Here is a 17,558-nt window from a genome sequence, read left to right as displayed (position 1 = left end):
ATTACTGATCAGTTACTGATTATATTTTTTAGTTAACTGATAAAACATCAGTTACTGATTAGTAGTCAGTTTATTGAAACAAGTTTATCAACTTTTTTTCAAGGGGTACGTGTGAAACGCTATTCCACATAAAATTTTATATTTTTACATGTAAATAATATTTTGTATTGTTATTTAATCTTGAACATAAATTAAAATTATAATTCAAATCTTTTTTAACAAAAATGAAAAAGGATACAAGAGATATTTTTTTGTAAATTAAACATTTATTACGTTTACATTATTGTATTCTGTTTTAATAAATATTATTTTTTTCTATGTCTAATATATATTACATGTAACAATGTGAAAATGATATTAAAAATAACAATAAAAATAAAATAAATTAAAATAATTTGTTTATTTAATTTCTTGTAATATCATTTAAATATCATATAAACATTACAGAAATATTGTAAAATATCACAGTAATATTACTATGAAATATCACAGTAATATTACTGTGATGCGTTTTCGCGGACATTTTGATATTACTGTGATATCACAGTAATATTTCGTGATATTTCTGCAATATTTCATTTGTAATATTGCAATGTAAAAGTGATATTGCTGTGATATCACTGCAATATTACGTGCTATGTGGATAGTTACAGTGTTACCAACTTTATGATTAGAAAAGCTATTTTCAATAGAATTTTTGGAATACACCCTTATTCGTCTTATTTATCAACGTTAATTCACTCTTTAAAATTAAAAATAGTAAAATGCATAATACAGGATGTTTTGTCACGACAAATTCTTTAAACAAATATAAAAATAAATTTCAAAAAGTATTGGAACAAAATATAAAAATTAGTTTCCACAGGTAAAAAATTATATTAATCTTATTAATACGTAGTATTTTATTTTTATTAATATAAAAAAATATTTTTTTTGTTGATATAATTGATGTATGTGTTTGTTGATACTTTATTTATTTAAAGCAAAAAAGAAAAAAATTATTTTAAATTATTATTTTTTATTTTATTATAGTTTATTTTTTAGTTTGTTTTTATATGTGAAATATTATTTAATATGTTTGTTATATTAGCTTATTACATTGCTAAATATATTATATGTTATTAAATAATTAAAGAAAAATTTAATGTAAAAGATTAACAAAATTTTAAACTTTATTATTCTGTACTTTTTATGTCACATATACACTGTATACTATTTTAATGTGTGCGATCTTTGAAACCAAAATGGCGCCCCCTCCCCCGCCGCGAACGTGCCTTTCTCCTCTAGGTTATGCACCGTCCCTCTATTCCTAAGTTCGTGGATTGGACTCACAGATTGAGAAGGATTGAAAAAGATTGTTAGAAGAATAAGTCTCAGATTCATTTGGATTGAACTTAATGATTAAAAAGAATAATTGAATGATTGCTTCGGATTTATTCGAATTAAAATGATAAAGGATGTACAGATTGAAATTGATTTGGATTACGGATTCAATAAGATAGAATTTGGAGTTAATGAACGGATTGAAAAGTGTTTTATAAATTTGATTCAAATAATCTTGGTTTAGAACGGACACAGATTTCGAAACTGTTCGTAAAAGTTCGGAAAATCTTGTATTAAAATCCAAAACTTTTACCAGAGTATCCAATGCACAAGTTTTTGCCTGTTTAAATCTTCTTGTTCAGCTTTACTTCAAATCGAAATTTTTATTAACGACACCACAAGTGTGCGATTAGTTTAGTGATAGTGTATAATATTAGGTTATTGTGCGGTAATCGAAATTTTAGGTTCGAATCTCGCAGCGCCAATTTTTAAAAATGCGTAAAATAATCCGTTTTTATCTTAAATAATCCTTTTTAAAAATGTGTAAAATAATCTGTAATTATAATTTGTGAAATAGAATAGATGCGAAACAATAAATACAGATAAAAATAAAAATAATATGATCTATCAAAAAACTAAAAAATTTTTTTCTTTGGTGTATTACTTTTTAGTTATAAAAATTAACAAATGCGTTCGCAATTCCGTAGCAAACGCTTACAATTCTGTAGCAAACGCTTAACGACAAACGCTCACATTTCCATGGCAAACGTTTACAATTCTGCAAACGCTCTACAAACTTTTTACACAAGCGCTTTTCAAACGTTTAACGTTGCAATTTCCGCTCTACAAACTCTTTACTGGGCTGCGTTCAGATTCTCCACCCGGTGAGTGATCTCTAGGTGACTGGGTAAATGGGCGGAGCTAATGAAAAGCTCCCTAGTGGTTTATGGAATCTGAACGCACTCTCAAACATTGGGTGTGTTTAGCAAATAACGCTGAGAAATAGTAACATAAATATCTCAGATTCAGAATAAATTACATAATAAATTAAGATAAACGATAAAGATAATACATAAATATTTTACTATGAATATTTTTATCAATATAACTAAAGTAGATGAAAATTAAATGTTCGTAGAATAGGACGAATCAATTTAAACAATGAAAAGAAAATTTTTATTTTAACAAATTAGATGAAGATATATATTGCGCATATCATCTATTATATGTATAGGCTTGTTTTCTATTCCTGCACTAGACTGCACTGGAACGTTCCTTCTTGTTTTTACTAACTTTCAAATATATATCTATTTCACTTTAAGTGAACACTAATTCAGGGAGTTCAGGAACAGAAAACAAACAGTATATTTTATTAGTATCAGAAAATATTTAATAATACTAAAAATCTTTAACATACTAATCTCAAATATAAATATTTATATAACGGTTTTGTGAGACTGTAGACCAAGTAACCTTACATTAATAGAATAAAAGATTAATATTTATTAATCTGTAATTACATAAACAGAATAATAAACAAAACGTTTAAACTTTACTTGGTTATTAACGTTTTTCTTTATTATATTTATACATTTTAATTTTTATTTACTATAATATTTTAAATTAAATTAATTTTTTTATTTTAAATTTGTTTTAAATATACGAGCTTTATCACAAATATGTAGAAATTTTTATAGCGATACATTTTGGAACGCACCTTTAGGTCACCCACCCGTTTCACCCAGCTCAAGGACCTATGTGGTTTTTCCACTCTCTCGGGATAGACAGAGTGATAAAGTGAACGACCCACCTAATGTCCGGTAGGGGCACTCTAAAGGAATCTGAACGCTCTTTAGGTGCCTGGGTGCACTCGGGTGGGGAATCTGAACGCAGCCCTGACTGTTTCTAAAGTCTTAACAAACCCTTACAAAACGCTCACTCCAAACTCCAAAGAAACGCTTTGTAAATATTTTTATTTTTGTCAGGGGTGTCAGCTGGCGCGCGGCGCAACTGCGTCTCTTGATACGTTAATATTATCTATCACACAAGTTTATTTATTCATTAGATATGTACAGTCGTGTTCATTATAGTTGCGACACTTTTTCTTTGATGGTTTTTGGAATGTAGTCTTGCTCATCGAGAGGCGAACGTAATTGGCTGGATCCACAAGTAAGAACCAATCATGTTCTCAACTCTCGTTATAGTTGCACATTCAGAAACGCATCAAAAGAAAAATGTCGCAACTATAATGCAAGCGACTGTACAGTCGTGTTCATTATAGTTGCGACACTTTTTCTTAGATGCGTTTCTGAACGCGCAACTATAATAAGAGCTGAGAACATGATTGGTTCTTACTTGTGAATCCAACCAATTATGTTTGCCGCTCGATGAGCAAGGCTACATTCCAAAAACCATCGAAGAAAAAGTGTCGCAACTATAATGAGTGTACAGTCGTGTTCATTATAGTTGCGACACTTTTTCTTCGATGCGTTTCTGAACGCGCAACTATAACGAGAGCTGAGAACATGATTGGTTCTTACTTGTGGATCCAACCAATTATATTCGCCACTCGATGAGCAAGGCTACATTCCAAAAACCATCAAAGAAAAAGTGTCGCAACTATAATGAACATGACTGTACCTTATGTTTCCCTATATAGGATCCTTTGCGTAGGCTACAGCTGTCAATTGGCCGCCACTCATAGCTAGTTTTTTTTTACAATCTTTTTATTCACAGCAAACACCAACTTTTTTCTTCTTTTCTTTTTCTTCTTTTTGTATTTGGGGGTATCTTTTGTTTTTGGAAGAGATGCTAAAGCTGTAAGTTTTACCAATTGACTTACACACATGCAATTTACAATAATGTAACGTGTGTATTATACATACGATTTATAATCATTTATACTTACCCATGCAGAACAACACGTCAAAATGACATCAAAGTGATTCACAATTGTGTCAAAATGACATCAAAATGAATCGTAATTGATTGAAAAGTGACTTTTAATGATCATTTTGCAGTCACTTTGACATCATTTTGACGTCGTGATGACTCCCTGTTCTGCTTGGGTATATACTCGCATATTGTATATGTATACGCATAGATGCACAATTTTTTATACAAGCACATTAATATATCTTTTAACTAACTATTAATGGGCTAATAAAAGTAACCGCGGTTGTTGACTTTTACAGAAATGGACTATTGTAACTATTAGTAAAGCTATTAATAAAACTATTGGATTATTCGTCATAGTTTTTTTGGGGATTATTGGGATGAACTATTACACAGAACTATTGAAAAATTATTTGAGCCCAATAGTTACTACGATTTATATAGTCATATATATGTATTGATAAATCAATAATTAAACGTAATAAATTATAGTTTCGCAAAAAAATATTTCTTTTTTTTCGTTCAAAAAGATTAAATAAAAATTAAATCTGAATTAAACATTTATGTACAAGATTTAATAACAATACAAATTGTTATTTTTACATGTAAAAATATAAAATTTTATGTGGAACAACGAACCACATACATATCACATTTGAAAAAAAAAAACGAGAGCGAAATTCGTCTCGAGGTTACAACAATTAGTTCACAAAAGTTTCATTGAAGTGCGATTTAAAAAGACGGTCACGGTGGCATCTAGATATAATGCCTGTGGCCGCACTCGACTCACGAGAAAATCCCCCGCGGCATGGCCACCTAATGGAAGCCGCACAAGCCGCAAAGGTGCGAAGACTGGCATTGCGAAAGAGTTTTGAGACCATAGACATAGTACAAAGTCTATGTTTGAGACTCAAAACCAAAGCAAATCGCTCGATTTTTGAGAGTACCGTAACATGTTTTTACTTGTAAAATGACTATTAATAATTGAATGTCTTGGATTTTAACCGTATTTGGTATTTCTGAAATGATTTATAAATGTTTTTTATTTCATAAATAATATACGTTTTCAATAAACCTTTAATTAGCTATACCAAATGTGTATAAAATACGTTTATTATTCGTTTAAATATTGCTGCAATGAAAATGTATAAATATAATTTACGTTTAAACTTTTATTAACATATTTAAAAAGTATATATCATACTTGGATATTAAATCCTATTTTTGATACGTTATTTAAAGGGACAACTTTTACAAATCATAAACGTATTTAAGAAACGTTTAATTAGTATATGATAGTATTTTATAATATTTTTATACGTGTTATAAACGTAAATACATTTCTGGCATTTTATAAACCATTTTTCAACGTATAAAATATATTTCTTATTATATATACGTAATAAGAACGATTATTATAAACGTATATTGCACTAACGTATAAAAACTGTTTTACCTATATACATATCTGCCACATACCTATACCTGTTTTATACCATACTTGCGTTTAATAAACGTATAAAACAATCCAGTTCTTATTGGGTTTATTGTGAATAGTCGACTAATAATCATTTATATATTAACTATTAAAAGTAATGTGCTGGTGATTATTCCAAATAACCTGATTATGAAATTAATAATCATTTCATAAAAGAACTATTGGGAAATGATTATTGCAAATAATCTCATTATGAAATCAATAATCACTCATTCAAAAACTATTAGGAAATGATTATTGCGAATAATCCAATCATTAGATGCTACATAATCACTATTAGAAAATGAATAATCACTCTTGTAAATCAATAGTGATTACCCTAACAGCAAAACCATTCATATGTCGACTGTAAGTCGACTTTTCTAAGTCAGGCTTTCAGAGTTGACTGCAAGTCGACTTTGCATAGACGTCTGCAGACGTCTTTCAAAAGTTGACTTTAAGACGTCTAGAAAAAGACATTTTGAAATTGACTCGACTGAGCGCCACTGTAGTGAGCGAGCACCGCTGTCACCGCTGCTGGGGGTCGATCATGAAACTTTTTCCCTAAGGCGGAAACGTGAAAAGTGAAAAATTTCTCCATTAACTTCAATGGTAAAGATTTTCACTTTTCACGTTTCCGCTCTAGGGAAAAAGTTTCATGATCGACCCCCTGGGCTGCGTTCAGATTCCCCACGCGAGTGCACCCAGGCACCTAAAGAGCGTTCAGATTCCTTTAGAGTGCCCCTACCGGACATTAGGTGGGTCGTTCACTTTATCACTCTGTCTATCCCGAGAGAGTGGAAAAACCACATGGGTCCTTGAGCCGGGTGAAACGGGTGGGTGACCTAAAGGTGCGTTCCAAAATGTATAAAATCGCTATAAAAATTTCTATATATTTGTGATAAAGCTCGTATATTTAAAACAAATATAAAATAAAAAAATAAATTTAATTTAAAATATTATAGTAAATAAAAATTAAAATGTATAAATATAATAAAGAAAAACGTTAATAACCAAGTAAAGTTTAAACGTTTTGTTTATTATTCTGTTTATGTAATTACAGATTAATAAATATTAATCTTTTATTCTATTAATGTAAGGTTACTTGGTCTACAGTCTCACAAAACCGTTATATAAATATTTATATTTGAGATTAGTATGTTAAAGATTTTTAGTATTATTAAATATTTTCTGATACTAATAAAATATACTGTTTGTTTTCTGTTCCTGAACTCCCTGAATTAGTGTTCACTTAAAGTGAAATAGATATATATTTGAAAGTTAGTAAAAACAAGAAGGAACGTTCCAGTGCAGTCTAGTGCAGGAATAGAAAACAAGCCTATACATATAATAGATGATATGCGCAATATATATCTTCATCTAATTTGTTAAAATAAAAATTTTCTTTTCATTGTTTAAATTGATTCGTCCTATTCTACGAACATTTAATTTTCATCTACTTTAGTTATATTGATAAAAATATTCATAGTAAAATATTTATGTATTATCTTTATCGTTTATCTTAATTTATTATGTAATTTATTCTGAATCTGAGATATTTATGTTACTATTTCTCAGCGTTATTTGCTAAACACACCCAATGTTTGAGAGTGCGTTCAGATTCCATAAACCACTAGGGAGCTTTTCATTAGCTCCGCCCATTTACCCAGTCACCCAGAGATCACTCACCGGGTGGAGAATCTGAACGCAGCCCTGCATGTAGCGCCAAGCGAGAGTCATCAAGTTTCTTGCAAGAGTCAATTCGCGTTGTTGTAATCCTACCCGTCTGTTGGGTCTTGTGCTTATTGAATAAAGACTATTAGCTGCAGCCGTTCGGACATACAAAATTCTCTTGTACTCTCCGCTATTTTTTATTATCCATCGGAGCGTGTACAGCCATACCGGTCATATGCGGCGATTGCCATTGTGAGCCGTTGTTGAGGGACAGACGAAGTAGGACTATAGTATGTATTTTTTTGTAAAACCATATCAATTAGATATAAATCCGAATATTTAAACGATCAATTGCGAATATTTTAGTTTTGAGATCAGTGGTGCCGAAGCAGTTAAAAACACTGGAGATATGTGTATCGAGATTTCTCTGCCAAAGCATTTCCAATCCATGGTATTTATGTCGGTGTCGAGGTTGAGTGGCACGAAAACTGGCAGAGTCATAAAGAACTTTACGTGACGGAGAAAAGAAGCTACAACTGAACATATTTACTACAAGTGAGCTTTGTCTTCAAAACAAAAATTAATTTGTTCATTTGGAAAACAACATACGTCAACAACTCTCACTTTTAGAGAATTAAAGATGTTTAGTTTTTACAACTGCAGCACTAAAATTAATTAAAAATTGATATTAATTAAATATTGTTATAGATATTAACATTTTGATTTTGACGCTCAATTAATTTTTTTTTTATTTAAGTTGAATTATTTTTTAAATGATTGATTCAATTGTTTTTTTAATAATATCACTTTCAATTTGTGCATTCTAATTGCAGAAAAGAACACAAGGAATGTACCAGCAATCAAGATAAACAAATTATCCCTCAATATCTTGAGTAAAACAAAGTGACATTCTTTATCCACTAGAGATTCGAGTTGCATAATGCAAAATAAAAAAGAATATTTTATCTTTGCAGCATCTACAACAAAGGATCCATTTCTTAAAAAGTTAGCTAAGTTCTATAATTTATATAGAAAGAACATTTTACATTGACATTGTATAAATTTAGAATCTATACATGTATACAGGATATTTAACGAGAGGTGAGAAATAAAGATTTTTTTTCTTATGTGACGTCCATTAATATAATATAGTTAAAAGTTTTTATTATTATTTTTATTATTATTTTTCTTAACAAATGCATCTGTATACAATAGTAATATTATGCGAGATAATTTTATATACATTAAGTTATTGTGATATACATATACACACACAAAGTTAAACAAATGCGCACAATACATATACACAGATATACACATTTATATTTGCTTTACATATTATAACAATTTTCTTTTTTTTTTTTAAATAAAACGAATCAAACAAGTAAAAAATGTTATAACATATTTTCCCAATTTCAATATTCCTTCCTTTACAACTGCATAGAATGTCTGTAGGATGGCTAATTATAGTCGACTTATAGTTGTCTTCAAATGTATGACTTAAAGACGTCTCTAAAAGTCGACTTATAGTTGTCGATTAAAGTGGGACATTGTATGACTTATAGACGTCTTTAAGTCGTCTAAAGTCGATTTATGGACGTCCATTTTCCAGACGTCTAACAGTTATGGCCGACTCATAGTCGACTTAAAGTCGACTTTGTGCTGTTAAGGTATTGGCTTTCCAATAGTTTATTTCCGTAAGGGGATGCGTAGAATTAACAATTTTATTAATTTAAAAACGGACGTTTTGACTCAGTTTCGAGTTAATTTGACTAATCTTTATCTACAATTCCTTCTTTTTTGAGCACAATTATATTACGTTTGGTTTTGCGAAATGCTCCTCATCTGAGAAATTCGCCTGTTAGGACTTACAAACAATATTCATGGGAAAATTAATTTCCGGCCATTATATAGAGTATTAATGTTGACTTTTTAGTCTTTTGTTAGAAATTTTTATTAAACATTGTGTCCACCTCTCCCCCACCGTAAAATTATTTACTAGAGAAGTTTGCAAATTAATAAAAACTAATCACATTTATTCCACTTAAATTACACGAATTGTTCGATTTTGGAAGTATCGTGGAAGTATGACTGTTATAAATTGAAAATTACGGGCTCCTCTGGAAAGTAATTCGACGGTGAGATAGCGGTGGACACAATGTTTAACAAAAATTTCTAATAAAATTTTGCAGTTACATAGAAAATAAGCTAAAAAAATCTGATAGCAAAATATCTCGTCTACAGGAAAAAATATGCGAAAGTACAGATACGTATCCACACCATCAATGAGGCGTAAATGAATTGGCTCGTCACTCCTGCTGGCCCTTAGTTTAATTTCATTACTTATAAATAATTAAATTATTATTTCCTAAATTATAAAATCATTTTCCTAAGCTTTCATAAATTATTTCCAAACAATTGCAGAAAGAAAAAAAGAAAAAGTTAAATTTTCTGCCAATACTATACGCTTGATTAATTTTTATTAATTATAAATAAATTATTATTTTCTAAATTATAAAATTGTTTTCTTAAATTTTCCCAAATTATTCGCAAACTTTTTCACTAAAAAAAAAAAAAATTAAGAAAGTTAAACTTGTCTGCTAAGTATATGGAGGTCGAATTTTGTCGAACGCATGTAATTTGTCGTATGAAGTTCATCACTACTCGACTTCAGTCCGACAAAAATTTGGTAACTATTCGACGGATGTCTCTCATTTGAGTACTTGTCGGCAGCCAATCGTTATGTCCGACAAATTCGTCGTCGGATAGTTGTAGTTAAGATAATCTTAAATATAAAAAGACTACTAAAACACCGCTCGTCTACGAAAACATTGGGTGCATTGCAAGTAGCAATTAAAGATCATTGGCTGGATCCAAAAGTAAGAACCAATCGTCTTTAATTGCTACTTACGCTCTCAGTGAGCGGTCGCGCATCTAGATGCTCTCATTACATATTTCTAGGGACAGAAATGTCGAGGACAGCTTGAGCAATACCAAAGTTTCTAGAGATTATATTCTCCAATCGAATAGTATATCGAAAGTCGGACATTGGACGAAGCTGGATCTTCAATCAGGATTGGTTAGGAACTATAGTTTCTCTAGTTATTTCTACCTCATGTCAAATAAATTTAAAACGTTTGAAATTTAACGTTTCTCCGTGTCTCGTCGAACTTCGGAAGTACGAGAGACGGATATCCAAGGACCAAGTGAAAGGAAAGGAAGAAGTCTCGTCGGACTTCGGAATCGACAGTTGGGAAGCAGAGACTGGCAATTCTTTTTATAAATACATGGTATGTGTTTAATGTAAGAGCTTAATAGAATTTGCCTGTAATACGTTCCTCTGTAGATCTCTGGCACATTTTTCTGTTTTCGTCTTTCTCTCTCTTTTTCAAGAGAGATTGTATTAAAAGTAAGTACAAATGATATTGAGTATATTCTCTAGTGAATTTACAAAAAAGGGATATAATAGATGCTTTATTATTTATGTATACACATCATATCTCTTTCGTATCGTAAGATTTTTGTCTTTTTATCAATGGGTTTTTTAGACAACAATGCAGCATATTTAAAAGACATGTTTAAAATATTTTTTTAAACATGCTTTTAAATATGCGTGTTGTCTTAGGTTGGTTTTGTTTGATGAAGAAGCGTCATACGAATTAGGACACATTTAGGGGAGAGATTTCTTTCGACATACATCAAAAGTTGTATATTAGTGTAAAAATTTGAAAATACAAATAAAGGGAATTAGATATGTTTTAGACACGTAAACATTTGATTTTTGCCTTTTAATTTAATTTGTAGATTTTTTATAACTTTTATAAGGAAGGATAACTTTTTCAAGGAAAAGTTGAAAATGCTACTAACTTATCTATCAGAGAGGTAGAAGTAGAATATAACTATGCATATATATGTGTGTATACACGTTTTTATTTATTTATATTATGACTATTATGCCATTATGGATAGAGACAACTAGTGTTTATCATATAAGACTTATAGTATCTTCTATGAGTTTTTGATATTGCCTATATTGAGGTAAAAGTTTAAATATCAAATAATGATGATAGGAATAAGGTTAGAACACCATGATTATATCATGTTTGCAAAATTACCAAATATCATCAACTATATATTTAATGTTTTATTGCAGATGTGCGACGATACCGTTCGCGTTGCTTTACGTATCCGTCCATTAGTAGAAAGTGAGCTAGAAAAGGGATGTCAAGTATGCTTAGAAGCTATTCCTGGGGAACCCCAAGTTCGCATATGCAATACAGACAAAGCATTCACTTACAATTATGTATTTCCTTCTTATGTTGGACAGGAGGATTTTTATAACACAGCAGTTAAACGACTTGTAGATAATATTTTCCAAGGTATTCCATTGAATTTTGTACTTTGTACTTTCCTCTAAACTTTTTTAAATACGATTATGCATTTCTATTATATTAAAAATAAATAATAATCTTTGCTTTCTAGGCTATAATGTTACAATATTGGCATATGGACAGACTGGAAGTGGTAAAACCCATTCAATGGGCACCAGTTATACAGGTGTAGGAGAGAAGGGTGTTATACCAAGAGTTATATATGATATATTTGAAATAATTAAATCTAAGGAAGATTGGAGCTTTAAAGTTACAGTCTCATTTATGGAATTGTATCAGGAACAACTGTACGATCTCTTGTCTGACAAGCAGAAGAGTCAATCCATTGTAGATATTAGAGAAGATGGAAAAAGCATAAAAATTGTTGGTATAACTGAAAAACAAGTTACAGATGCTCAAGAAACATTGGAGTGTTTGGCTCAAGGTTCCATGGGTCGCGTAACAGGTGCAACTGCAATGAATGCTCATAGTAGTCGTAGTCATGCGATATTTACGTTATGTATACGTCAGCAAAAGGAAGATGATCCGTGAGTAATTGTTGATTTATAGGTCTAATTTATATTCTTATATTTTTTCACCTACCATTCTGTCTTGGATTGACAAATTTGAGAATGGAAATAATTAGACTTTTTAAAGCAGGAATACAGCAACGGTAGCAAAATTTCATCTGGTTGATTTGGCGGGTTCCGAACGTAGTAAAAAGACTCAAACCACTGGAGAACGGTTTAAAGAAGGCGTGAATATAAACAAGGGACTATTGGCTTTGGGCAATGTAATTTCGCAACTCGGTGACGGTGCCTCTGGAACTTACATCGGCTATAGAGACAGTAGACTTACAAGACTATTACAAGATTCCTTAGGTGGTAACTCGATGACTCTTATGATTGCCTGTGTCAGTCCTGCTGGTTGGTATTTAGGAATAGCTGAATTGCTATTCTTTCTCTTTCCTTCCTATCTACATTCATCCAACTATTTAATTATATAACTCGTATTTCAATATCGTTATGAAAAATTCATCTATTGCAGATTACAACTTGGATGAGACACTTAGTACGTTGAGATATGCAGACCGAGCGCGCAAGATAAAGAACAAGCCAATCGTGAATCAAGATTCGAAAGTAGCGGAGATCAATCGATTAAACAAATTGGTTCAAGAACTGCGATTGGCTCTTATGAATCAGGAACTTGGTATAACGTATACTAAGGAACATGAAGCACTCGAGGAGAAATACAGCATGTTACAGCACAAATTCAGAGACATGACGGAAAAGTTGAATTTGAATTTAGAAGAAATTGTAGTTATGCATGAACAAGCGGAGATGGCTGAACAAGCTCGAGAAAAAATTCGATTAACCATGGCATTATTACTGGATGAATTTAAACAAGTTTTACAAAATTTTGATACTTGTTCCGAAATCGATGAGGAGAAGCGTAATAAATTAAAAGCGATATACGAAAGAATGTTAGGTGAGATTTTCTTATATCGATTATGTTAAATATTTTTTTTACAAACTGCAGTATAAACTTTGGTGAGTTTTTAACACAATGTTTCTTTTGTGATGACAGATATCCAAAATGATGAAAGGAAAGCATCCGAAGAACTTATAAACCATGAAATATCCAACTCGAAAAATTGTGATGCACACGTAGGAGATGTAGAATGTGTACCTGCAGAAGAATTGAATAATGTCGAAGATAGTTTGGATTATTTTGACAAGAAGGAAGAAGAACACACGTTACGGCAAGCGGAGCGAAATAATCAGGTTCAAAGTATTAATAAGGAGCTAGCACTCAAAGAAAGTCTTGTATCGGAACTCTTGAAAAGTGTTACTGAACAAACTGCGGAAAGTCGTAAGAATGTTATAGAGATGGAACAGGAGATTAAACGGCTACATTCAGAAAAAGAGGAACATTTGCAAGTGGCTTATGCGCACAACGTTAGCTCTAAGTAAGTTGATACAACACACACAGATCACAATTTTTTTTTTTTTTACAGTGTTTTTCGCTAGTAGCCACTTCTTACTCCAGGTTTTTTTTTAGTTTAATTTTTACAAATTGTCGAGCAACTATAATACTATTAGCTTTATATTTCAGTTATTTGTAAAATGTCAATAAACTCAAAAAATCGAGATGTATTCGGTATACAAAGGTCAGGCTCGAACCTGGAACCTTCCGATTAAGAATCGACCGCTCTCGCACGTGGAGCTATGTGTCGCGACGTGTTATTGATATATTGTATAATTTATTAAAAATCTAGTTCTAGAATAGGTAATGTAGTAAGTCTTTTAGCTTTATAAGCGAACTTGAACCAAATTGCATTTATATTGTAAAGTTTAGGATTTATTACATTGACGTTTTAAAATTCGGAGCTTGGAACAAAAGGTTCCAAGGTACATCTATTATAGATGGGTTTAAGCTTTCTATTTATTTTATTCGAATGCTCTTTGTGTAGATTGGCTGAAACGCGTCGTAAGAAAGTGCAAGAATTGGAAAAAAAGATAGCAGACTTGACGCGCAAATGCATGGAACAGAACAAGGTAATCAAGGCGAAGGAGAAGCAGGGTCAAAGAATTAAAACTCTTTCTAGTGAGATACAATCGTTAAAAGAAACTCGAGTCAAGCTTATCAGACAGATGCGCAACGATGCAAATAATTTTACAAAGTGGAAACAATCCAAGGAAAAGGAAATTAATAAATTAAGAATGCTAGATCGTAAGCGTGCTTACGAAATGGTACGCATGAAAATACAACATGATAAACAGGAGAATGTTTTCAAGAGGAAAATGGAAGAGGCTTTTGCAGTTAATAAAAGATTAAAGGTGCGTTTCTTTGTCGATAGTAGATCTAAAAGTGCAAAAGGTTTGCTTCTTACAATTTCACAACATCTATTCTATTATTGCGCGGGTTATTGATCGCTAGGCTATTTATGTACAGGGTGCATTGGAGATGCAGAAAAAGGCGGCGCAAAGACAAGAAAGAAAGGTCAATAGCAAAGAGGAGATCAAAACTTGGATGACTCACGAATTAGAAGTATTAATGGCTACTATAGAAGCGGATTATTCTCTTAAAAAATTGATGCAAGATAGAGCTTCGTTGGTACATCAATTGGAGCAATTGAAAAAAAATGGTGATCCGGACGAAGAGGAACTTGGAACTATTACAGAATTCATTGAATTGCGTAATGCACAAATTGTTGATTTGCAACAAAAGATTCTCGAATCGGATCAGGGTAAGATTTTGAAAATTTATTGTATTTTAATAAACAGGAATTCAGTGACGAGTAGCAAATGGCAAGTCAAGAAATTTCTTTTTAGAAACCAGAGCAAATACCAGATGGAATATGATACGTACGATAACAGATGCAAAAGCGGCATTTGAAACGGCAATTGATATAGTTACACAAGACAGGAAACAACAATGTTACAAATATAACGAATTGAAAGTTAGTATATGCACGCGCGCGCACGTACGCACGCATGCACTCTTGTAATAATTTTATAAAATAATTGTACAAGTATGCACTTCAGTTAATCACACAAAGATAATTGATTGCTTTTAGGAAAAATACCAGAATTTAGAAGCGCAACTAGAAGAATATAAAAAACAAGAGAAAGTCTTGCCTGCGATATCTCGTTCACAAGATACATCTGACGTGTCTTGTAGCGATACTGAACAACTTTCGACAAAATCTAAAAGACAAGTAATTAAATATAAAAAATTTTATGTCAAATAATATCAAAGATAAACATATATTGTCCAATTTTACTCACAGCAAGATGTGATTACACATGCATTGTTTTGCGTTTTAGGTTTTGACGGAGAATAATGTGAATGTAAATAAGAAAGCGAAGAAAAGGAAAACTGAAGAAAGTAAAATGGAAATAATCGAGGAAGATGGTTCCCTATTGCACGATAATAGTTCAATAATAGAGGATGATACTGATAAAGATCCTGATTGGAAAAAGACACCGCTTTATAGTCGTATACAAAAGTTACAGGTAATTTTACGTTACAGATGTTGTTTTTTTTTTAAATACTATATAAATGATACTCTTTCATTTTTATATAAAATATTTATTATCAAGTAGATGAGTGCAAAACATAACAAGTTACATAATCTCTATAATTGTGTAAAATCATTATAATTGTGAGTAAAGCTATTGCCTTGTTCATTTAGAATAAATCAAAACTCTCGAGCCAACGATTGACCTTCAAGATAGAAGACAACGAGAGTCTAATAAAATGCGCTTGTAAAACGAAATGTGCTACACGGGTATGTACCTGTCGAAAGAATAGCGTTACTTGCAACAATTGCAGTTGTTCGGACCAATGTCAAAATAAAGACGAAAAGAATGTAAGTTGTCATACGTATTAGGTATCGTATTATGCATATTATACTTTACTCACGTACATATATCTAATGCGTGTGCTGTGAGCCATCAATTTTTATTTATAATTTTTCTTTCCAGGTGCGTACTATGCTGTTTTCAGATGTCGTGGAGGATGAGTCGTGAGAAATGCGATTGGAAAAGAGCGAGTTTTTTCTTTTTTCTAATTGTGAATGAATTACAAAATTCATTTATTTGCACTATCGTACGTAGAGTACGTTTCACGCATGATGCGCGTGATGCATCACTTATCCTTATTGTTTACTGAATATTAAACAAGGATAAATTATGCCTTATGCGTAAAATGGAACGCCCTTATTTTATCAAAAAAGTACTGTACAAAATTCAATTGTTTTGGATATTTATCTCGCTTTTCATACTTTTATATAAACATGACTTGCATAAATTCCAGATTAATTTATGTATAGGAAGGATAATTTATTTACATTTTATATTGTTAAATTTACTCTATGGATGTAATGGATTAACGTAATGAATCGATTTTATAAATATTGATAATATAATAATAATAATATCACATTGATACGAGAACCGCAGATTGATCAAAAATTCAGTTTTTGGTAAAATTCAGTACAGATTCAAGATTTTCTTGAGGGATACTTGAGCTTAGATGGTCCATGTATGTTTTCGTTGTATGATCACAATAAAATTATGGATATTTCAGAATGTACTTAAGAATAAATAATAAAGCATAAGTAAGGCTTTTTCAATCAATTTAGTCAGACTGATAAATTAAGATCCTTGATTTTCATAGACTGTCAAGAAGGATCGTACGGATCGCACAAGCAGACGAATTATACTCTCTCGATGGAAAATTAGCAGTGTTTGGCGCGTTTTGTAATTGTTGCATCCAATTGTTGCTGTACATCTTGCTATTTATGATTTCTGGATAAAAAGTGAAAGCCATTTTAATTTGTTAAAGTTTCGCTTTATCGCATCGAAAAGATTAATTTTGAAGAATAGGATACCATTATATCGATAGGACTGACAGCGATGGATAATATTAAATATTTAGTATATAATAATAATAAAAAACTTTTGTAGTACCGATTGGTACTAAAACTATTGACTATCGGTAATCGGTACTTTGACACTCGAGAGAAAAACAACTGTTGTACGCTCGGAAATATCATCCCCGAGTGCCCCCGTGTATCATTTCACCCTTGTTGCTCATCGAATATTGAATAAAGATAAAATAGGACACACAAAGGCACTCGGGCGCGCGAGGGTGACGTTTCCAAATGCACCAGTACTGACCAGCACTCAAAGTGGCTAAGGAGTCGAAGAGTAGGTGCAGAGTAGATAGATGGGCGATAGGCACCAATAGGCACGCGCTCGCGCACCTGAACGGAATCACGTCACGAGTCACGAGACTACCAGAGTCCAGAA

General features: G+C 31.6%; 1 protein-coding gene and 3 long non-coding RNA genes across 7 annotated transcripts; 2 read left to right on the top strand and 2 right to left on the bottom strand.

The window, feature by feature from the left end:
• The first annotated feature begins 7,384 nt into the window (after positions 1-7,384).
• Positions 7,385-8,472, top strand: LOC120359936. The gene is made up of 3 exons (XR_005576674.1): positions 7,385-7,659; positions 7,736-7,924; positions 8,203-8,472. It is a non-coding gene; the product is annotated as an uncharacterized LOC120359936 (long non-coding RNA).
• A 2,040-nt stretch (positions 8,473-10,512) lies between these two features.
• Positions 10,513-16,883, top strand: LOC105205376 (chromosome-associated kinesin KIF4). Of its 4 annotated transcripts, none has more exons than XM_011174727.3 (13): positions 10,513-10,659; positions 11,523-11,748; positions 11,852-12,287; positions 12,400-12,665; positions 12,787-13,227; positions 13,327-13,708; positions 14,213-14,579; positions 14,695-14,989; positions 15,075-15,202; positions 15,320-15,460; positions 15,570-15,758; positions 15,938-16,114; positions 16,230-16,883. In XM_011174727.3, exons 1-13 carry the CDS (start codon positions 10,657-10,659, stop codon positions 16,272-16,274), a joined length of 3,096 nt encoding a protein of 1,031 aa, XP_011173029.1. In that variant the 5' UTR covers positions 10,513-10,656; the 3' UTR covers positions 16,275-16,883. The 4 variants fall into 4 exon arrangements, with proteins under 4 accessions (XP_011173029.1, XP_011173030.1, XP_039315304.1 ...); XM_011174728.3 differs by having other exon boundaries at positions 10,513-10,778; XM_039459370.1 differs by lacking the exon at positions 10,513-10,659 and adding an exon at positions 11,275-11,407.
• Positions 11,278-11,853, bottom strand: LOC120359922. Its single transcript, XR_005576667.1, has 2 exons — positions 11,667-11,853; positions 11,278-11,579 (listed from the first exon to the last, which is right to left on the bottom strand). It is a non-coding gene; the product is annotated as an uncharacterized LOC120359922 (long non-coding RNA).
• LOC113005720 lies at positions 16,333-17,377 on the bottom strand. Its single transcript, XR_003269575.2, has 2 exons — positions 17,138-17,377; positions 16,333-17,054 (listed from the first exon to the last, which is right to left on the bottom strand). It is a non-coding gene; the product is annotated as an uncharacterized LOC113005720 (long non-coding RNA).
• Between the last annotated feature and the right edge of the window lie 181 nt (positions 17,378-17,558).

The sequence above is a fragment of the Solenopsis invicta genome, unplaced genomic scaffold, assembly GCF_016802725.1.
Source record: "Solenopsis invicta isolate M01_SB unplaced genomic scaffold, UNIL_Sinv_3.0 scaffold_38, whole genome shotgun sequence".
Classification (NCBI taxonomy): Eukaryota; Metazoa; Arthropoda; class Insecta; order Hymenoptera; family Formicidae; genus Solenopsis; species Solenopsis invicta.
The sequence above is the reverse complement of the archived record's forward strand: the minus strand, read 5'-3'. Positions and strand labels throughout refer to the sequence as shown.